Source organism: Sparus aurata, chromosome 13 (assembly GCF_900880675.1).
Source record: "Sparus aurata chromosome 13, fSpaAur1.1, whole genome shotgun sequence".
In the NCBI taxonomy this organism is placed as follows: Eukaryota; Metazoa; Chordata; class Actinopteri; order Spariformes; family Sparidae; genus Sparus; species Sparus aurata.
In genome coordinates this window covers 10,775,726-10,798,734 of record NC_044199.1, presented here as the reverse complement: position 1 = coordinate 10,798,734, position 23,009 = coordinate 10,775,726, and the positions used below count along the sequence as shown (strand labels likewise).

General features: G+C 44.0%; 1 protein-coding gene across 4 annotated transcripts; it reads left to right on the top strand.

Moving 5' to 3' along the window:
- The first annotated feature begins 1,730 nt into the window (after nucleotides 1-1,730).
- LOC115594532 (SH2 domain-containing protein 4A) lies at nucleotides 1,731-22,784 on the top strand. Of its 4 annotated transcripts, none has more exons than XM_030438647.1 (8): nucleotides 1,732-1,888; nucleotides 2,683-3,235; nucleotides 9,118-9,262; nucleotides 9,370-9,472; nucleotides 10,347-10,385; nucleotides 10,486-10,536; nucleotides 11,970-12,273; nucleotides 21,599-22,784. In XM_030438647.1, the coding sequence occupies exons 2-8, from the start codon at nucleotides 3,058-3,060 to the stop codon at nucleotides 21,820-21,822; spliced, it is 1,044 nt and encodes a 347-aa protein (XP_030294507.1). In that variant the 5' UTR covers nucleotides 1,732-1,888; nucleotides 2,683-3,057; the 3' UTR covers nucleotides 21,823-22,784. The 4 variants fall into 4 exon arrangements, with proteins under 4 accessions (XP_030294510.1, XP_030294507.1, XP_030294511.1 ...); XM_030438649.1 differs by lacking the exon at nucleotides 1,732-1,888 and adding an exon at nucleotides 2,431-2,556; XM_030438650.1 differs by lacking the exon at nucleotides 10,347-10,385 and having other exon boundaries at nucleotides 1,731-1,888.
- The last annotated feature ends 225 nt before the right edge of the window (nucleotides 22,785-23,009 follow it).

The window sequence follows — 23,009 nt, the reverse complement described above, 5'->3', positions numbered from 1 at the left end:
AGCTAACAAGCTAACAGTAACTATACAGTCCTGGATGTATAAACAAGACTTAGGTTAGCAATTATTCTGGTGGCATGTTGCCCCCACTTGCTGGGAGTGTGAATTCAAGGAGGCTAATCCTTAGGTACTGCACCTTTCAAGTAAAACAAATATAAATATATCGTGTTAAGGGGAAACACACAGGCAAATACGAGTACAGCATGGCTACAAATAGTGTGTCATACATCAGCTGGCTGGATGAAAATTGTTACTTTTTCTCAGTTGATATCTAAGCAATGGTTAAGTCATTTAAAAAAGGCACCATGCAACTCAGAATTTTATTGTTTACAATATAAATGAGGCAATAACACAAACTTTTTGGATAACAAGCTGTTCTCAGAGGAAAATAAGGTCTACAGAGCACTGTTTTAAAGTGAAACTCTCGCCAAAATGCAACCTGGGCTTTTTTATGAATGTATACGAGTCAAACCTTTGTGTAAAAGCATAATTACGACAAAAGAGGCACTTTTAAGATTTACCGTATTTTCGTTTTCAGGTCAAACTCATTTTAAATGGGAGTGCTTGGGGCACTCAAAATCGCTATTTTTAAACACTAAGAAGGCTCGACACAACATACAACTTTGCTCTAGGATCACCAGAGTCTCTACACATGAACACGAGCATTGAGAACATTGTTTGTTTACACAGAGTTTACTAAAAAGAGAGTTTTTGGACAACTCACATTAGCAGACGTTTCCTCTGCTCGCCGCCGCCAGTGAGAAGTGTCGATCTCCAAATGCAACGTAACATGGAGGTGAGTTAAGGTGGACCGCTCCTAAAGCTTAGTTCCATATAAATGCACAGATAATTCATTGTTTTGTCATTAGAGAAAAACAATATTGACCTTGAAGTTGAAAAACAATATATAAGGAACAATACTAAAATCAAAAGCCGGAAAAGTCACGTGAGATATCGCGTGAATAGTTGTTGCCGGAAGACAGTAGCGTTCCACCTTAACTCTCGTCCAGGTTACGTCGTATTCGGAGATCAATACTGCCATGATGGCAGCTAGCGGAACAAGCTACTGCTAAGGTGAGTTGTTCAAAAACTCTCTTTTTAGCAAACTCTGTGTACACGAACAATGTCCTCAATGCTCGTGTTCATGTGTAGAGACCCTGGTGATACTACAAACAAAGTTTCATGTTGTGTAGAGCCGTCTTAGTGTTTTAAAAATAGCGGTTTTGATGCTATCGCTAAAGTGCCCCAAGCACTCCCATTGAAAATGAGTTTGACCCGAAAACGAAAATACGGGAAAATCTTAATAGTGCCTCTTATGTCGTAATTATGCTTTTACACAAAGGTTTGACTCGTATACATTCACAAAAAAAGCCTAAATTGCATTTTGGCGAGAGTTTCACTTTAAGTTAGTAAAGTGGCAGGGTCCACCACATATAAACAAAAGTAAAACAGTATGGAATTGGGTCGTTCTCTGTGGAGAAAAGTTGAAATACATTTTTTTTTTTAAAAAAGCAACAACAAAATCTGTGGAACTACTCAGGAGAAAATGCTGTCCCATTTTTGAGTTTAGGTTTAAAGATTTTCCACTCCTTTTATTTTCTTAAACAACTTTTTTTTTTTTTTTTTATTGTGTGAGGTCATCTTCCTGCATTGCTCTCTTCCCCCCCCCCCTTTTTTTAAACACACTGCGTTGTAGTATGTGTGTGTGTGTGTGTGTGTGTTGAAGAGAGCGAGAGAGAGGGAGAAAGGGAGGGAGAGAGAGATTATGGAATGCTGTGATGTCATCAGCCCAGTCACACACACACACAAAGACGAGGAGGACCCACAGGCGCTCTGACTCTCTCAGCTTAGTTAGCACACACTGCTGTGGAGCGGCTGTCTACATCCCACTGTGAGTACTTCAGCAAATTCTACCCTTCTCTTACAACTCCCTTCGGCTTTGCGCTTTCTCTGTCCAATCTCCACCTCTCCCCGGGTTTTTCTCCGTCTGCGCACCCCTGCAATGTGTTTAGCAGACACCAAATCTGTATTCCACCAGTGTGATAGTTCTCAGTGTGAGACAAGCTTCCTTTCCCTCCAAGTGCTGCTTATGTGGTAGCCATTGTTTAACTACCCACTGTGATTGGAGGAGTCCATTTCAATCCCCTTGTTAGAGAAACCGGCTCTTGCTGCCCTGGGCTATGACCCCGTTTCGTTTTTTTTCTCCTCTCTCTCTATCTCTCTCTCTCTCTCTCTCTCTGGCAAGCGGAAAGTGACCATGTTAAAATGGAGCCGCTATCTCGTGGGATTTTCGGGGGAGAAAGGAACATGGGTTTTTTTTGGGGAAGGGATGTGTGGTGGGGAGGGGGTAAGGAGGAGGAGGAGGAGGAGGAGGAGGGGGGCTATAATGATGACAGAAACAGTCCCATTCCTTTGGAATCTCCTCCCATTGTGGGCTACAGCCTTTCTGTCAGTTTAGGGAACAGGGTTTGGGCTCTTCCGTATTCATGAAGGGAGGGACAAGATAGACGACTGACGAAGACTTTCCAAGGAAGAGAAAAGTTTCTCAGCGTGACAGAGGTTGGGTTAAGAAATATATGGGACACTGCAACTTTAAGAGAAAATGTGAAATCTGAAGAGCACAACAAAATCCTCCAAATGCCTGTCTCAAGTGGTCTCTGTTTTGTTTTTTTTCCCCCCTTGTAGATTGTCCCAAAGATGACCACCAAAGACAAAGCAAAGTGACATCTGTGCAGGGCGGACGAACTGTCAGCACAGCACAGTCAGGAAACAGGATTTTTGATTGAGTGCGTGTGTGTGTGTGTGTGTGACTGTGCAGTATGTACAAGTGCTTGCGTGGATGAGCATGCGCCCTTGCTTCACGAGGAAGAGTTGATGTGTGTAAACAAGAGTGATTCAAGGAAAGAAGCGGCGCAAATCTTCTCAACGACATGAGGCTATAAAAACCAACGCCTTCCACCCCAAGAAGCTGCAGGCCAAAGGACAGAGCCTCTCCTCCCCTGTGACCGGCTCGGCCAGGTGGCACCCAGGTTATAACCCCCCGGCCATTCAGCCGCCAACATGCTGCAGCAGATTCTAAAGGACATGTACATCGACCCCGATGTGCTGGAGGCGCTCAACGAGGACCAAAAAAAGACTCTGTTCCTGAAAATGCGCCAGGAGCAAGTGCGCCGCTGGACGGAGCGGGAGGAGAAGCTGGAGAGAGAAGGGGGGGACAAGAGGACAAAGCCAAAAAAAGGTAACCATGCCAACCAACTGCAACCACCTCACCTCACCTTTTGTTAACTTATCTTCTTCCTGTTTGTCCAGTGTGACAGGGTGACAGCTTCAAGTTTTTTCAAGCACACTGACCATTGTGCTTTAGTTCTAATTAAAATTTGCGGGGAAAAAAAGCATATAAATTGTGAAAATGTCCAACTCCAGGGCCGGATTAAATGGACAGAATACTCTAGGCAGGCTTTTTTTCAGTGGCCCTCCTTATACACACACATCAAAATGACCTGAATCGTGATTATTATTAAATATTTTAGCTGATGTATTTATATTTTTCGTTTTTTCATACACACTTGGTAAGTCAATTAAGAAAACCATTGCTAAAGTTTTGTAAGTTTTAAAATGAATGAATAGATATGTAAACGCTGACATGAAGTTGTAGACCGGAGATGTTTGTAGATTCTAATCTTCTTAAAAATCCTTTCTCCTGTGTCTAGGCCCCCTAGTGGCATTAAGGCCTCAGGCATGTGCCTAGAATGCCTATACCCAGATCCTGCCCAGTCCACTTCCACTGTTACCTTTAGTTTCATTTCACATTAGAATGTTTGATCACAGGGTTTGGAGCAGTGGGGGGGGGGGGGGGGGGGGGTTAGAATGAATACATGGACACCTGAAGAAGATTTAATGTTATTTCACGTGCCATTTTTATTTGCATATTCTGAAATTCTAATTCTTAAGCAAAAAAAAAAAACCCAACAAGGTCCAGTTCACGTGAGACATGACCTCCCTGTGACGTGTTCAAATTTGACTTGAACATTTGATGGTAATAATGATGATATTCCAATTTTATGTGACTTCACGCGCCGTGTGTTGTTTCCGCCATTCTAATCCACATGTGAAAAACAGTCAATCCCCTGTGAGTTAATGTCATCCATGTTTCTGAATCCCTTTTTAGTCGAGACGCGTGCGCAGCGAGCTGCGAATTACCTGATAGAGGTTTTACAAAGCAGCGGAAGAAGCGTGTGTGCATTCGGGTGTGCTGCTGGTTGCACTTTCACCACTGCAGCTCTCGTTCCCCGTCATCCCAACAGCTGTTTGCCAAGAGGGGAACAGCACTTACCTAAAGTCCATTTAGCAAGTTTAGAAGTTTCCCCGAACACAAACTTGGGCTAACAAACACCAGCTGCTCCACATTAACGTGTCTTGTCGTGTTGTTAGAAGAGGAGACGTGGAGGAGGATTGAACATGATATACAGACAGAAACCAAAGAGCGTTTACGCTTCAGTAAAGTGAGGCTCTATTTATATCTGAAGTCCCAAACAATACGGCAGATCGACGATGTTGAATTAATGTTAACATCACACCCACAGATGATGCTAACATTTACACAAGCAAAGTGACCCTGCAGTGAGTGTGTTATAAGTGGCGCATATTAAAAGTGTTTAAGAAGTGGTATAATGTTTCCATAGCGGTGAGCACGAAGAATGCGTTGGGGAGTTCACACAGATATTTTGCTTTCAGCCTCTCGCTCCGATCATTTTGTGCTCAGTCACACCACATGAGGAATTTTCACTTGGTCAGAGATGTCACTCATGTCCGGGACACGTGTTTGATTGAAAATAGGTGGCAGATGCAAACCCAAATGATTGACAGAGGCAACAAGAAAAAAAATAGATAACAAAATTGCCCTCGAGGGGGAAATGCAAAAGCAAGCGTGCATGGACGGCAAGCGTTTTTTATTGGGGACTGGCTTCTGTTCAAGAGCGACAGTTGGAGTCAACAGAGCTCACGCAGCAATCAAACAAAACAAAACAGCAGAAACTCAGGAGGCTGCGAGTCTGTCCTCGAAACCGGTTCGACACGTCGGACAGAATCTTGCTCGTCTGCATTTTTCTCTCCGGTGGCAGCAGGTGCTGGTGTGAGAAATGCGTGGTGTAATGACTCCGCATTGCTAACAAATTGCTTTATTTTTTGATGTTCCGAATAAAGGGGCGTCTAGATGTGAAGGCAAACCACAGAGGTTTGGAAGGATGCCGCATTTGTTGAAAACCAGAGGTGGGGTGTTAATAAGTACAAACTGTAATGTGTCCCCAACACTTTTTCAAATTATTATTTTTTTTAATTATTATTTGAGAGGGACTGAGCGAGTCGTTTAATGCCAGTACAAAATACACAACGTCAACATGCCAGATTTAGCAATAGTGCTAACAAGATACAGGCAGTGACAATACATACACTTTAAATATAGTCAGTTAAAAACGTGCTAAAAAAAATAGCTTGTGACTAAAAATGTTAATTCAGACCAACACTACTACTCTCAGCTCATATTATCCCCTAACTACATTGACTAAAATCGTTGCCGTTGAAGATTTTTAAAAGGTTTTTCTCATCTGAGCCCTCGTGTACTCACCACTTCTCAACACAAAGTGAAAGTACATTTACTCAGTTACTCTACCGAAGTTAAAAGTAAAGGTCCCTTAATTGAGTGTTTCCATTTCATGCTAATTTCTTCTTCTATTCCACTACAGCACAGTCTAACATTGTGCTTTTTACTCCACTGCATTTGTCTTACAGCTTTCGTTATCAGTTGCTTCTCAGATTACGTTTTTTTTTCATACCCTTCCAGTCCAGTGACGACCACGTACCTTACATTTTTGTGATTTTGAAAGTGAATTCTCTGATAAACTGAAGGGATTAGGCGTTTCTTAATGCGTCGAGGAAATTCACCTACCGCTTCCAAGATCTTGTGTTGCGAATTGTTTCGGCATTAAGTGTAGTGGCTGCATATTGCAACCAACTGAACACCCCTCGTCTCACACTCCCTTAAGGGTGCTGCTAGATATGCAAACAAACGAAAAAACACTACAAACAAACAAGAAGGGCCCTCCCTAGAACAAGTGTTTAGTTTGTCGGTTCTAGGCTACCGTAGAAACATGACGGTGCAAGTGCAGACACGGTGGACCCTGTTCCCTTTCTCGTTTTAAAATTCTCATTGTCAGGTTATAAAAACACAGGGATTCTTAGTTTCAGAGGATTTTACAGACACAATTATGAATATGATGTTATTTATTCTGCCATCCCAGATAACAAAATTGCTGTGGCTCAGATCTGGCTCATCCGGTTCTGGTTTATTCGATTTGCTCTTGGCTGACGTGTGGTATCCAAGCGGTCCACATGATATGATGTGGCCTGCTTGTGGCCGATCTGGCACAAAAGGAGACATCATTCCAGGCGGTACGTGGGCCAGATGGACCTGTCTAGCACAATTTTGCTATCTGGGATAGCCCCCCCCCCCCCCCCCGGAATTCCAGACTCTGGACCTTTAAGCTAAATAATCTTGGATTAGCCAAAGAAATACATTGTCACAAAAATGAACACAGGCTGTTTTTCTGAGTGGTTCTCACAGGACGATGACGCTACAAAAACACAATGATCTGAGAACACAACAGAATAAGATGCTTCGCTGTGGAGGTAACTCTAGTGGTTAAAAATAGCTCAACGTCTACAGCAGGAAAATCCAAATCCAAATATTTAATTCAAGCATATCATATATGATGGTAAAACACCAACAGGGGACATTTTAGCACACAGTGAAGTACTTTTACTTTTGATACTTTTAAGTAAATTGGGTTTTGAACGCGGGACTTTTACATGTAGTGGAGTATTTCGACTTATTCAAAGGATCAGAACGCTTCTTCCACCTCTGCTAAGCAAACTCATGTATGACTTCAATCCAATTAACAGCACACTGCAGTTGCTGCATTGACTCTGATTGACATAGTAATGCGATCTGTCTTGCCTTGGCTAATAACAAAGCACTTACTATTAACTGTGCTGCAGAGTGAGGGTGAGAACAGTGCTCTTTCTATCTCTTTAATGACCAATGCAGCTGTCCTTATAGGAGGCTGGATGGAGGCCGCAGGCTGGGATCACATGCTCACGGCTCTTTCTCCACGCAGAAGCTCCCCCGTCTGTAGCTCGGAGGAAACACCGGGTAGTTTCGTGGTTCTGCGCAAAAATAGGAAGTGAGACAAGACTCTCAGACCTTCGAACAATCAGCAGGAGGAGAAACAGGAAGCGCGCAGGAAATGTATGTGTTGGGAGAAACAAAGAGAGAGGGTTTGATTATATCTGGTGGGCCGTGTGGGAGGGCTGACGTGCTAAGTTTGTTTTTGTGCACAAAAAAACGAAGCCAACGTCTCTCTCGGCTGCTGTTGACCCTCTCAGGCCTTCAGCCGTGGGACTCTCGCTGTGCCGAGGCTGACTTTATGGGCTGTGACTACACGCTGGCGTGTTTGTGTGTGGTTGTGTTTATCTCGTGGGCAGACTGGTGACCTTTGCACGAGGAAGAGACAAATATGAATGTTTTTTCTGCGACTCAACTTTCTTAAGTAACCTTGAATTTGTTACCGAGATGATTTATATCTTCCCTTTAGAAAGCATCATTCTGTTGGGTTTGACGAGGCAGTGCTACATTCGGGACTGTGTATTTTTTTTTACACTGCCTCTTACTGTAGCACCTGGGATACATGCCAAAACATTACATAAGTCATCTTCTGAACGCCCTTATACTGGCATGATTCATCTCACCTGCACCCGACAATGTTGTTGCGGATTGCAGCTGTCAGCTTGGACTGATAGCTTGTTTACCAGCGTTCTGACGGCTGCAGGTTCGTCGTCACCACGGTGTGCCCTTGCTAGAAGGCGATGCACAGGGCAAGCTGGCAAAACCAGTTCGCCGTGAAAGTATGTTGTCCTGTTTTCAAACCCTACCAGCTCTCACCCTCTGAGCCCGACTGAGCTGGTTTATCTCCATAAAGTCACTTCCCCGTGCTCCCAAATATAGGCACAAGGCATTATGTCTGTCAACGTGTGCGTGCCCTGCCTCTTGCTTGTGCGCCCGTTGTGAGGACTCATTGTCCTCACAAAAATAGATAGTGAAGAGCGTAAGAGCGGATCTCGTTTTATGGAACGTGGATGGGTTTCTCCCCCCCCTCCGTTAACTCTCGTTTGTATCGTCTACATGAAAGCCTCGGCTCAAACATTCGCGGTCTGCTTGCCTGTGACCCACCAGCTGCTGCTCCTGTCTGTCTGTCCGTCTGTCTGTCTGCCTCCTGTCCGTCCAAGAGAGCAGCCTCGACTCTGCAGACTACACTGCCGATACTGATATTTCATTTTGGAACGAACGGAGCTGCAAGTGATTATCTGAGAGCTGCCAGTATTTAAAAACATTTGCTAATATCTGCAAATTATGGCTGGGGTTTCCAAACACTGATAAAAAAGCCAGAGAAAGCAGTTTTTGTAAAGTTTGATAAAAAAAACAAAAAAACAAGCAACTTTTGGCCTATTAAGGAAAAGAGAACATACTACATAAACAATCCATACGTTATTAAGTGTGATTTCAGTGATTGTCTTCGTTTAAAGGTGCAATATGTAAGAATTTGAGCTCATTACATTCAAAAACTAACAGAGTAGCTATTAAACATAATGTCAATGATGTCTCTGTTTTGCGTTGTAGATATCTTCTTCAGTTAGCATGCTAACCAGCTAGCCTCAGGTCTGAAAACCTCTTTCTTTCCCAGCGGTCCAAAGCTCCTGCACTAGCAGTGTACATGCCAACACTCCCCTGGTAGTCTGGCTAGCTGCACATCTAACTGAGCTAACAAGCTAACAGCAGCTACACTTATCTATGCATAAAAAGAACAGAGTTAGTTGCCTCTATTTGTTGGGAGTATGAATACAAGGTGTTCGATTCTTTACACACACCTTAACCCTTCTTTGTGTGAAGCATCTATGCACATTTCCCTAACATTTTCAAACTTTAGCTCAGGGTTTCCCCATTGTGTGTGTGTGTGTGTGTGTGTGTGCGTGTGTGCGTGCGTGCGCATGTGTGTGTCTTTCCTCCAGCCAACAGTAAGAATGTGAGCTGGCTGCTGGGCAGGGACGGAGACGTGGCGGTCGTCGTGATCGGCGAGGTGGATGAGCTGAACTCCAAATTCATCTGCTCAGGGTTTGGAGAGAAGAAGGCGCCGAATCCTCCGAACAATTCATAGTAATACGACCTTGTCATAAACATTTGAGGGGGTGACATGCATGAGAACACTTACACTTGCGTACTTACTGAAGGGATGTGACCTTTTCCGATTATGTTTTTTGCAGCCATCAAACTATCTTGAAGAGCAGAAAAACCACAGAAGCTGTCAGATCTGAGAGGCAGAACTCCCCTCCGAAAACACAACCTGGAATTTCACTGGATTTAAAGGTGTGTGGCTGTTAAAAATTCAATTATGACGTGCCTCAGTGGATGTAAAAAAAAAAAATCCTTCACACCCTTTTTCTCCTGCCACATTAATTATTTGACCAAACGGAACAACCTGATAGAGGATTAATTGATTATTTACCACCCTGTGTCACCGGGTCTGTTACCGACTTATATACCAGACTGCTTTAACATCCTCCTCGCCCGTAAGCTTCAAGCTTTGATTCTTTTTCTCAACACTTCCATCTTAAACATTCATTTTCACTTCTCCTACCTGCAGAGTAGCGGGAAACTCTCAGATATGATCCCGATGAAAGGCTGCTGGAAATCAGTCCTCCTCATTATAATAATGTCTGTTAATTCGAAAGCCTCTACTTTGTGTCAAAAGAGGGTTTTTCACTCTGCATAATTTCCAGGGTGGTGATATTCTTGATGTGTGTGTGTGTGTACACTTGGCTGTGTGTGAGCTGTTGATTTTGGAGTTGGAGGGTTGGTGGTGGTGGTGGTGTTGGGGGGGGACATGTCTCCCTTTTTTCACGCTATCTTTAAAAGAGATTTGCTGCGTCGCCATGGCAACCGCGCACACACTGAGACGGAGCGAGCCGTGGCGGACGGTCTCATCTGGCCTGACCGCGACGCCTCTGCGAGCTGGAGCCTGCGCGCTGCTCGCTCACTGGAAACTGGAGCATCCTGCGCGCGCCGCAGTCACATCCCCATGCTTCTCACTTGCACAAACATGTCCTTATTTTTCTCTAACTCTTTCCAACTCTCAGTAAAACCCGAGCTCATTCCAAGTTAGAAAACTGACTCACAGTTAAGGAAGGCTGACGTGTCGCCCTTCTGGTATCGTCTAACATGGCACTGTCTCTCCCAACAGGGGAAACGTGAGGAGACGAGCACTTTACACCCTCTGCCGGTGAGTTGGAGCCACTGCCTGCTGTGACTGAGCTCTCTGTGCTCTCGGGGCTGCATCACGGCCTGTGAACGCTCATGTAATGTCTTTGTTAAACCCACAGGTGTCAGTGAGCGAGCATCCATCACCTCCAGCAGCAGCAGCAGCAGAAAAGGTACCTGTGAATTCAAGCAATAGCGAGTCGTCCCCCCCCCCTCTTCTGGTCGCTGCAATCCAGTTTTAAAGACACTTTAGATGGTTTATAAAGCAAATATCTGTTTTATATTTCTGCACCGGACAACACATTTTAAAGACAGATCCTCACATGTCCCGGCAGAGGGTGATTAATAGTAAAGGACGGCGCTCCTCGGCTCTTGTAAAGAGTGCTTGCGTGTCTTTCTCATGGCACCCTCTGTGAGTAACAGGAAATGGTGGTTGGGCCAGCTGTCCCCTCACTCCCAGCCTCTCTTTGCAGATCATCTTTCTCCCAGCATTCTCCCTCTCTTCTCCACACTCCCGCTCGCCTGAGCTGCCGCCGCCGCCGCCGCCGCGCCCCTCGCACGCACACACACAGCTCTCTCCCGGGAACAGCTGAACTGAACTGTCCTCCCACTGGCTCCATCATCGGCTCCAGCCTTGGGGTTGTCTGGGGAGTGTGCTCCTCTATCTCCCCTCGCTTTCCCTTCTCTTCCTGTGTTTGTGTGCGCGCAAATGTGTGTGTCCCTGTGTGAGTGTGTGTGTGTGTGTGTGTGCAGGTGACACGCGCCACGAGAACAGCTGAATCACAGAGGCGAGGCAGGATTGCTGGACTGCCCTAGAACAGATGGTTGATGAACTTGATCAGGGAATTAAAACGCCAGAGATAGAGAATGCGTCAGTCGCAGATGGATGGGATTGTGGGATAGTCTCCTGAGGTTTGGGCGCGTGAGCTCTCCTCTGTTCTCTGTTTTTTTTTTTTGTTTTTTTTTTTCTTCCCCTCCTCTTTGCCACAGAGAGAAACGTCTCTCCCTCACTTCTTAAAAATCCATACCAGACTCTCTGTACGACAGGCCCCAGCACATCTCCGGCCAACCCGTGCTGATGTGGCAATGAACATCCACACCTTAGGAGGTTTGGAGGGTGTGACGGCCAAGAAATCACAGCCCCCCCCCCCTCTCTGCAGGATTCATTATTACGTCCAATGTCTTGTTTGTAGGTGATATGTGGAAAGGGGGAGGCTGGTTTTTGGTGCTGCAGATGTAGCGGTGGCGGTTGCCGCTGCAGGTTTTCTCCAGTTGATTTAGAGAGGGAAGGAGTCAGCCTGAGAGAGGGGGGAGCGAGTGAGATTGTTGATTAGGAAGGCGTGAGATCAGGGAGGAAGATTAGCCAGGCAGCTTGATTTCCAAGTCACCTTATAATTTTCCCTCCACACATCCTTAAACTCTTAATCAGTGGTCATAGTTGTGTGTGTTTCATTACGGCACAGTGGAGTCGTCTGTAGAGCTGTAATTTGGTGAATCATTTATCCGGTGATTTAATCAAACATGACAGTAATTCCACTGTATGTGAATTAGCTGTCAACACTGATCACACTCCTCTGTCCTCTTTTGTCACTCTTCCCCGACGCAGCCCGAGTCGAAGTCAGCCAGTGCAACTGAGGAGAAGTCGGCTCCCCAGCCCTCCATCTGCTCCCGGCCTCCCATGAGAGCTAGCCCTGTCAATGTGAGACCGGCTTCTGCAAATGCGGCACCAGGCTCTGTCAACACAAGGCCTGGCCTCGCAAATCTGAGGCTGGCCACCGCCGCCGCCACCGCCTCGCCATCAGCTTCCCCCAGCAGCACTGTCAAAATAGACTGTGGAGCAACAATACCCACCAAAGTTGGCCTGCGTGCACAGGAGCCTCAGAAGCCCAAGGAATCACAGGGTGGGAAAGGTGAGCGAGCATCAAGTCTAGTCTAAATTTCAAAACCAGAGGGCCAAAAAAATAAACCTACTGCCCGGACACTGTTTATCAAATTCAATCTTTGATATTAGAATTTCATAAAGATGTAGATGGCAACACACGACAATATTTTAAATATATTAAACGTTTCATTTCAGATCTCGTTTGATATATAGAACTAATTTTTTGCCCAAAGTGACACTTACATCCCTCTGTGCTCTCGCCCCCTCAGACTGAGACAGTATTTTATTCCACTCCCCCACTTTCTCGTCTTTCGCTCGCTGGCTAATCGAGAGAAGTACCACAGCAGTGCTAATTATGGATGGTGTCATCATGGATAAACACCGCTAATGAGAGACGTCCCTGAAATTGCTATCCGTGAATCTTATTGTCAAACTTCTATGATTTTATTCCGATTTTTCAATATATACGATTCACACATTCACGTCAAACAACAACAAAGACTGTCTAACCGTATTATAGTCGTCGTCTTTCTTTGCAACCCATAAAAAACACAAGAAATTATGAAAAATGAAAACTATATTCGGGGTGAAGTGTGGAGCATTAGTATAGGGGTCTCACAGCATGAGGAAGGGAGCTACTCTGTAGTCGTAGCCTACAGGTTCAAAACAAAACGTATAAATAACACACACAGCTCAACTCAACCTCAGCGTTTTTAATTCGGATCCACTGAAATGAAATATGTTAAAGCTGCTACAAGGAGCTTTAATCTTTTGTTTACTCTGGCGACCCCTGTGGACAAAAGCGGTATGAGACCCACCACCTCCTTTAATAAAGGATCTTAATCTGTCTAGCATGTGCATTTCATCTGGAGGTGAGTGAAAGAAAAGACGCCGCATATTTTTAATACTGTTTTTCTTTATCAAACACAGCTGATTACGGCGCAATGGTAATGTGTCTATTTGTGGCTACATACAATTAGTAACTGTAATATGACAATCATGAAAGGAGGTAAACTTTATTTAGTGCCATTAATGAGAATTCATCCTCAGGACTTGAAATATTTTCAATTTGATGACTTAATCAAACTCAGATAAGTCTGAATCTGTAACAGAAGAGCCAATCATCTCCCTGATGATCTCATCTACTTATGTGGGTTGTTGTAGAGCTGCAGTATGTTTTGCAAGAAGTGAAATGTTCCTCGTCGTGTGATTAAATCTAAGTAAACCCACACATACCGTCGTGTAAAACTCAAATACCTTTCCTCTCTGGCGAATAACCCCATTTATTAGTCTTTACTATTTGAAATGTCAGCTGGGTTCAATACGATCATTCACATTCTGAGCACTCAGTTGTTATGTTGTACATGGTGTTATTGTCCAGCTGTCCTAAATTCTCCTAAAAAGCTCAAGAAAATCAAAGAACATAAAAAGACACAATAACCACCTCAAAACAGGTTTAAGTATAAAGTATTTGTACATTTTTTTACATGCACAGTGCCAGTAATACCTCTGCAACAAGCTTACATGACTCCAACAACACAGAACCCCTTTTCCACTGCTTCTCCTCTCGGAGTCATAACGTGTGCGGAGAGCTGAGCAGAACCCGGCTGAGCAAAGTTCACACCAGATAGATTTCTCAGCACTGCAGCAAGGAAGAGGGATTTATTTCCTCCAAACCTAATGTACTCGCCAAATAGTGCCTCAGCCCGCTGGAATCTTTATGGACTGGCAGAGCAAAATGAGGCCAGCCTCGAGGGGGAAAAAAAAGCTTATGTGACCGGGATTTGTGTCGCGGCTCCACATCGCACCCACACACCTGCTTGTTTTGGTAGCTTCTCGATTGTCATGGGCGGCGGGGGAAATTGTGAAATTAGCAGGCTAGATTGATCGAGATGCACGGCCATTTTCAACCAGTTCATGTCTGACGCTTGAGGACAGACGTATAAGAGAAAAAACACCGGTCCCCCTTTTTAATATCCTGTCGGCTGAAATGAGCATTAGGAAACCTCCGAACTTCAGCGTCATTGACAATCTTTTTTTTTTTTTTTTTAAATGGTAACCTTCAGCTCATTTAAATCATCTATTTTTCTCTGCCATTTGGTGATTTGGCATACTCAGTATGTTTTTCCTAACTCAAACCCATGGTGTATTAATGTCCTGTATTCACTGCATTAACTGTCTGGTGAGAAATATGTCTATAGAAATGAAATATCTTTCAGTACTTTTTGTTTCACCCCCAGTTTAGTTTAACTCCATAAGAATATACAGAGCGGTAAAGGTTACTTTTGAAGTAACCTTTAAATGTTATGAGGAATAACCATTTAAATTACTTAATCAAATGAAGTCATTTTTAAAAGGAATGTTTGAACTGGGCAACCTTCACAAAACATGAAAATGTAGCCTAACAGACGGGCCAAACTACGTCTAAACGCACCTGAATATCAAGGGAATCGACCAAGTGTGGCCAAAGCAAGCAAAGCGCATTGATTTGATTGGCAGACGACAGGCGGTGCAAAAACAGAGATCGGAGTTTAAGTTTGCACTGCCCAGTCAATGGAGCCTGTCCAGTGCATAGCGTCGTACGGCTCCCTGTAAGCCATCCTCCCCTTGATGTTGTCGTTGTTGTTATTGTTCCAGAAATATGAACAAAGAAGGGACTTTATATTCTACGTATATATAAGCTTTTTACCAAAAATAATCAGTGTTTAAAAGTTCCCAAAAGTCATACTAGAGAAAAAGTAATATTACTTTGTGTTTGACTAAAAGCCTTAGAGGATCTGATATTAAATGTACTTAAATATCAAAAGTACATATATTTACACATGTATATACATGTATATATACACACTGTTTACTGTGGATCAGCTGATTGTTGGATCCTGTATTCATAATTTTTCTGATCATCAACTCTACTCCACGATCATCACAGAGTGGAGTAAAACAGAATTGTTACGGAATACAATTATATTTATTTTGTGAAGTCACTAGACAAGCCCCCCAAAACTGAGAATATCTATACATCTGAGATTCAGCCACATGTGAAAATTGGCATTTGAATCAGTCTTAGAATTTGTGAACTAGTCTTACATAATGTTGTCTACCTTTGACACCCTGCTGTCATTATACCAGTAAAGAACATGGGGTAATGGGAGAGTGGTGGCAAAACTAGCCAATCAACTGCATCCGTCACAAGAATAACATTTGAACCTGGTTTCTCATTTTGTGCATCTTTTCACAAACCAGTAGGAAGGTGCTCTGTCTTTTTGTTTCTCTCTTTGTGTCTGCGCTGAACTTTTCAGGCTTTTTCTCTCACCGCAGATATCTCTGGCCTTGACATGAATAATATGTTCGTGATTGTCTTCCACTGTATTGTGCATGTTACTTTTGTCTTCTTTTTAATCATAGTTGCAATTCCTAGACTTCCTGTCTGAACGCGGCCGCCAGTTTCATGAATTGACCAAACGCTCATTCACCACACAGTGACCCAGTTATGCAGAATAAAGGGGGGTTGGTGTGAAGGTGAAGTTAGCACCATCCAGTGGAAAACAGCGATACTGTAGCGAAAAGAAGAAAAAAAAAGGCCAGTTGGATAGAAACCCTTATTTCCATAGGGTCCCTCTGCTGGAAACATGTTCATCCTACAGCACAATCGCACCACACTCTGTGCAACAGTTCCTGAAAGTTGAGTTTTTCAGTTTACAGCATTTGAGCATTTTATGAGAGAGCTGATTTAGGTAAATTGTCTTCTTGACAAACAAGAGCAATCGGCAATAATGAGTGCCTAGGACTTGATAAAGACAGCTGAATGGGGGGGAAAAACTCTATTAAAAACTCTATACACTATTTCTTTCTTTTTTTTCCCCTTGAACTCTCTGTTGTCAGTCTGAAAAATATTCTGGCACTTTATTGTCGATCTTGGAGTCCGGGTAAAAATCTCCCTCCAAAATCCAGACACAGGAGAGCGAACAAGCTCTTAATAATGTCATCGAGAAGCAAAATCCTGGAAACATTTGTGAAATTATCTTTTCAGATATCAACAGAAACTAAAACTGGACTGAATATCGAATGTCACAATCAAAGAGCGTTTCCGGGGAGTTTCTGCTCTGCTGCCGTCGAGTAAGAAATCTGTTTGTGTAGGCATGTAGCCGTGAGCTCCGAGCTTTTAAGGTGATTTATCAGCTGGATCGGGATCAACAGTTTCACAGAAATGGCATGACTAAAATCTGGAAAGAAAAAAAAGAAGAAACCACAAGATACATCTCCAATAAATCATGGTAGCATGGGAGTGTTGTTTTTCTTTTTTTTGTGTGTTTTTGTGCGCCTGCACCCACGTTAGGGGCTGGATATGAGATCAGTGGGCAATGCCAGGGCAGCGAATAACAGACGGGTGTGGGGAAAAGAAAGGGAAAGGAAAAGGAAAGGAACAGCTGGTGCGGTGGGAGTCGAGGTGGGCCGAACACAGCGCTGAATAAATGTGTCTTGACTCTGGACAAAAAATACTGAGTGTCTGTCCTTGACAATGGCAGGAAGCTCGTTCCAAGGGGAGGAGGAGGCCGACTAGGATAAGGCTCATGCCTCAGCTGTTTTCTTTTGAATGTGGGTAATGACAAGGATTCCTGCATCCTGTGAGCGGGAGCTGCGGCCCACACTTCACTTGTAGAACTTAATAATCTGCTTTAGTGACACTCATGTAGTGTGTTTTACAAGTATCACTGGAGCTGGACTAAACCTGTTCTGACCTGCCGAATAAAACGCTTGAGGATTCAAGAAGTTGTTTATGAGAGTGGACGCCATGACAAAAACAAATCATTGTTTTTAATGGAGCAGAGATGACAGTATGAAATGTATCCAAAGTAACGAGCTCCGGATATTGTCAAGATGCAGTTGTAAATGTCAGGAAATTGATGCGATTTTTAAAAATAATTATGATAATTAGAACTTTCTTCAGATCTAGACTTCTTATGCTTATGTATCATCAATATAAATACTATTAGCCTAAAGTTTTAAATGACGTCAGGTAAAAATCTGAAAAAAAGAAAAATAAATAAGAAAATCTAAGTGAGAAAATAGTTTTCATTATGAAAAAAAATATCACATTTCATTTATACTGACAGATATTGTGATATTATTTACTATGTTTTAAGCGAGAATGGTAATTTTTGCCTCTCACTTTTCACCGAAAAATATCTAAAAATGCGATTTTTTTGCGATTTGGATTTTACACTTAAAGTTCCGATAATATTTGTGCTGTCACCAAATTTGCTTCAAACCTAAATGATCAGTGTCTTCTGGCTGTTTGCGTACGAGGGTGACAATTAGTTTAAACCAGTCTACTCTTTCTTAAAACCATGGATATTGTTATTCTAAAATGCCCTGTTAAAGGAGACCTATTATGCTTTTTCAGGTTTTCCCTTCCTTCACTGTGTCATATAGGTTCTAGTGCATGTAAACGGTCTTGAAAGTTAAAAAGCCCAAAGTCCGCTTCAAGGGGAGCTCCTCTCTCCCACAGAAAACACTGCTCCTGAAACGCCCCGTCAGTAGTTCCGCCTTTAATTCCCTGACTTTGTGACATGGCACTACGCAACCATGTCAGACATTTGCATAATTTCTGTCTATATTTACAGTAGAAGCGAAGCTAACCGGAAGCGGAACACACAGCAGAGCCGAACGGGGAAAAAAAACGGTGCTAGCTCAGGCGTGTGTCAGCTGATCAATCAGAGGAGACTCTGTGTTCAGGAGGGGGGGGGGGCCTTAAAGAGACAGGAGGGGGAATACAGTGCTGGAGCCCAGGACAGTATGAGGAAACTGATGTGTCTTTTTTTATTTTACTTTTTTAGTTGAAGCATGTTAACTTATTCTAGTAGTCACCCAAAATAAAATTATGAATCTGAAAATGAGCATGATATGTTTCCTTCTAAGATGTGTGCCATCTGCATAAAATTGAAAACGGAGGATGTAACTTGTCAGATAACAGGGGGAGCATGTAGGGTCAGAATGAGCGTGGAGCTGAACCTGGAGATGCAGAAATATCGGCGGCGTGTTAGCGTGCATATGTGTCGTGCAATTTGATGCATACGCGAGCGTGAAAGTGTATCAATCTCCAGCAGCTGGCGGTATGAGTACATGTGTGTGTGTGCGTGTGTGTTCATGTTTATAAACCCGTCTCTGTCTGTCGGTCGGCTTTCCTCTCCTCTCTCTTCACCTTCAGAGGGAAGGACACGCATTCCAGCGCTGCTTCCCGACTCTAGCCCTGGGCGACGCTCAGCCAGAGCTGATAAGTGACAGGGGCCCCAGCCCCCACGCAGGAGCACCCCCCCCCCCCCTCCCCGACTGCCCCGCGCTTTGCTTATACACACACACACACACACACACACACACACACACACCTCCTCCCCCCTGCCCTTCAGTCCACAGACACGCTGCTCGGGAATTCTGCCCTCTGCCCCACTTCCACCCCCCCACCCCCACCCACCCACCACCCTCTCTTTCTGCCAGAGACGTGGAGGTCTTTAAAGAGATAGATTGGCCTTTAATTTTTGTGCTAGCCTGGTCAGTGACACTGCTTCCCGCCCCCTTCCTCTTTGTCCTCCCCGTACATTTACGAGCTGGACTGAGATGTGAGGAGTGGCGTAGCAAAGCTCAAATGGGAGATTAATCAATCCTGACGAGTGACTTAATGCGGAGATTCTCTTTCATTTTAATAGGTGTTTTCGCAGGTAGCTTTAATGACTGTTTCTGCTGACGGAGCTGAAGAGTGCAGCTGCTGAGGAGAGTTTCAGGCAGAAAGGCGTGGGGGTCTGAGCATTTTTTTTTGGGGTGTGTTAAGACAGGTTCGTCAGGTTACCTGTGGGAAGGTTTTGCTTGAATGCCTATATATATATATATATACAGTATATATATAAAATATATATATATATATATATATACAGTATATATATAAAATATATATATATAAACAGGTACAGTATATATACTTGTATTTTTTCTCTTCAACAAAACACCAACTCCCTTTCTCCTCCTTCTCTCTCTATCTTTCTGTCTCTCTATTAAGCATTCCACTCAGACCTGCATCGAGGCTCTGAGCTCAAAAAACTCTCTGACCATGAGTGTGTGTGTGCGCACGCGCATCCGTGTTTGTGTGCATTTGTGTGTGTGTGTGTGTGTGTGTGTGTGTGTGTGTGTGCTCGGTGCGTGCCTGAATGTGTGTCAGCCTCAATTGCTGGAGCCTATCCAAGGTTTCCGTGGTGACCACACAACACAACGAGACAATCAGAGGCAAGCCCACGCAGCGCGGCGAGAGGACATTAACACAGGAACCGCGGGTCAGGGGGCAGAGGAAGGCAGGGCAAGACGGGGAGAGAGGAAGAGATGAAGAGGAGGGCGGAGGGAGGTGTTAGAGCCACGGGAGAGAGGGGCAGGAGAGAGAGGGCGAGGAGAGGAAGGGGAGTAAACAACGGTAAACAATAACACAACCTTAAAGGCTACTTTAGGTCTTTCCTTTTTATGCCTGCAAGACATCAAGAGCTTTAAAGGTTTCCTGGCCCCAGTGTGTTTTTTTGGCTGTACCCCACCTTTATGTGTGTATGTGTGTGTGTGTGTGTGTGTGTGTGTGTGTGTGTTTGTTGTGTTGTGTTAGTCAGAGATGGCTGCATGCGTGACTGAATCCATGAGCAGTAGGGCTGTGCAAAGGTGCATGCTTGTGTTGTGTGTGTGTGTGTGTCTGCGAGCCTGAAAGTAACATGAGAATGCGCGTGTGTCTTTTGAAATTCGCAGTGAGAAACTGTGTGTATGCTTGTGCATGTTTTCACTTTATTTTCGCCAGTCTGTGTGTGTGTGTGTGTGTGTGTGTGTGTGTGTGTGTGTGCGCGTGTGTGTGTGTGTGTGTGAGTGTGTGTCTGTAGCCCATGTGCACGCGGGCGCTCTCACATATCTCTGTCCCCCGGGGATGACGCTAAAAATATGTGGCTCCTCAAGCCTTCTGGTGTCTGAGCAGCGTCTGTCTGCTCTCCATTGCCGTCCCTGTGGCCCTCCCTCCCCTCCGTTACTCCTGTTCCCTCCATTCCTCCCTCAATTACACCCTCTTCCAAACACAGTACCTCAGCAAGCGAGCGTGCACACACACGCACAAACTACACCCAGCTGTGTCCCTACTACACTTCCACTGAGGATGACCTCTGCTCAGGCAGAGTGGGATAAAGGGAGCCGAGTGAAAAGGAGGAAAAAAAGGTAGAGGAGAAATGTAGGCAACAGTATTTGGAGAGGGGAAATGATCGAGCGGTGTGGGAAGACTGGATTCCTGCTTTTACAAAAAGAATACTGTAACAGAGATGCGCTGAATATGTAGCTGTCATTCTTTGCGGTTTGCACTGAAACACAAGGAGTTTAAACTGGATTTCACCTGGATTTCATGTTCTCCTAAAATGGTGTTGTGTTTCCTCCTGAAACAAGACAGTGACCACTGACAGTAAACAAAGTCCGCGTGTGACGGGAATAGTCCGGAAAATCGTCTCATAATACAGAGTGAAGCGAAAAATTTGTGAAGAGAGTGCAAATGAGGTGATGATCGTGTCCTAAAATCTAAATTTATTTAATTCTTTTTACGTCCTCCATGATCATGTCCTTAATTCTCATTTTGTCTGCCTCGTCTGGTTTTGGTTAAAAGGGCGCAATGTAGTTTTGGAAAATAAATCCAAACTCAGGATTTTACTATTCACAATATCAGTTAGGTAATATAGCAAATTCTGACATATTTATTTGTTTCGTAACCGAATAAACAAGCTGTTCTCAGAGGAACATAATCTGCCCAGAACATTGTTTCAAGCTAGAAGGGTGGCAGGGTCCGCCACATAGAAACAAAGTATAACAGTCTGAAACTGTGTTGTGCCTTAAGGTCAGTTTGTTTATTCAGTCATGACAGTGAAGAGAGTCTGTTTAGACATAAGAAATCAGTCACTCAAGGTCTGTCTCATCTGATTGAAATTTCTTAACAAAACCACATAGTGCACCTTTAATAAAATGTATTATCATTATTATTATTATTATTAGTTAAAAAAGGTTTATTTCGGGATGTTAGCACAGTTTATGACGGATAAGAGGTAGCACTAAAAACAAGTGAACTGCAGGTGTCATATTAATAAACCCCAAGAACACTAAACTTAGAAATAGTCACTGTCATTAAATATTTTGTTAATGGCATTTTGAAATTCCCAATCATGTATTTATTCTTAATCCAACTGTCAGACAATTTCGATATATTCACAAAAATAAACCCAATTTTACTCGTTGTTTGAAATACGAGTCAGACTGACATATGTTCGAGCTCTTAAGGAAATCTGACCCCTCTCTCTTCGCAGATATCGGTGCATCACAAGCGTCTCGGAGGGCCGCCCCAGAGGAGCCCGGGTCATCAGGGAGCGCCCCGACCTGCGCAGGGCGTGGCCGGGTGGCTCAGCTGATGAAAACCTTCAGCGTCGAAAACACTGCTTCCCCCGCACAAACCCCTCCCCGAGGCATCAAACCCCCCCTCCCCTCCAAGCCGAGCCACTTGCGTCTAACGACCACGCCGACTGTGAGGTAATCCTTACACACCGATGCGCAGGCGCCCACCCAGCTTCGCTCACGCATGACTCAAACAAAGCCACACTGGACACAGTCGGACACCTGATGTGGAGCCTCAGCCAGTGGGCTAATTGGACGGAGAACTCCGAAGGTGGCTGTCAGAAATGTTAAAGTTCACAATGTTGCTTTCACTCCCAAAGCACAGCAATGGAAATGCTTGAATGTAATGTTTTTATTTCTTATTCTTGGATGCTACAGTACTGTAAACGCTATCCGTGCGGCAGAAACTCCAAAGCATTCAATTGCGACGTATTTTTCCAGGGAACTGATGGCTATCACATGTATTCACGTATAGTTGTTTTCAAACGCACGCCATTATTCTCACAGACTTCTTAGTCCAAACCCTGCACGCACGGTATCGTTTACTTACCACATCATGAAACGGTGTGCATGAGCTCATACGCAGACACATGTGCGGTTCGGGACAAAAGAACAAGCCTGGGAATTATGGCATAATGGGGTGAAATAAGGCAAAGTAGGGTCCTCCTTCATCTTGCGGTCTCCTCCCTGGGAATAGTGTAGGGTTGTTTATTTGTCACAATGCAATGTATGTCTCCCCCTGCCACCTTGCAGGAGCCTCACTGCGACCTGTTGTGGACCAATGACAGTGCCAAATGCCTCGTCTGTCGCTCCCCGCGGATCAAGTTAGACAGTCGCTGCCAAATAATCCAGCTCTGTGTTACTCTTCTCCAATTCTCTCAGTACTATTTTAGAGACGTGCGGCTATACTTTGTGTTGTTTTTTTTCTTTTTTGTTGTTTTCTTTTTTTTTTTTACATTTTCTATAGGGAGAAAGATGTTTTGTAATGGGATATTTAACGTTGCTACAACGCTCACTTGTAAATTGACATTTACGAGTGCTTTTTTCTATGTCAGGCTTGTACGGTGCAATCAAAGAAACAATAAAATTGTGTAACTTGTACACCTTGTAGCTTGAAAGTCTTCTTTGGTTGTGTTGTTCTGGATTCCTGTGTCTTTCTCCCACTCTTTCTGCCGCTTACTTCCATCTTCATAACACCATTCTGAAATAAAACATATTTCTTTTTCATTTCTTGTAGCTTACAGAGAGAAATAATTGCTACAACAATATTATGATTCTTTCAACTGCTACAATCACGATAACACACATGCAGCTGTCCTTGTTCAG

What these genes read in the sequence shown, in the direction of transcription:
- LOC115594532 (XM_030438647.1), top strand. Translation starts at nt 3,058, where the DNA reads ATGCTGCAGCAGATTCTAAAGGACATGTACATCGACCCCGATGTGCTG. An exon ending in GAATTTCACTGGATTTAAAG is followed by an intron (nt 9,473 to 10,346) that starts GTGTGTGGCTGT and finishes CTCTCCCAACAG; the next exon opens with GGGAAACGTGAGGAGACGAG. An exon ending in CAGCAGCAGCAGCAGAAAAG is followed by an intron (nt 10,537 to 11,969) that starts GTACCTGTGAAT and finishes TCCCCGACGCAG; the next exon opens with CCCGAGTCGAAGTCAGCCAG.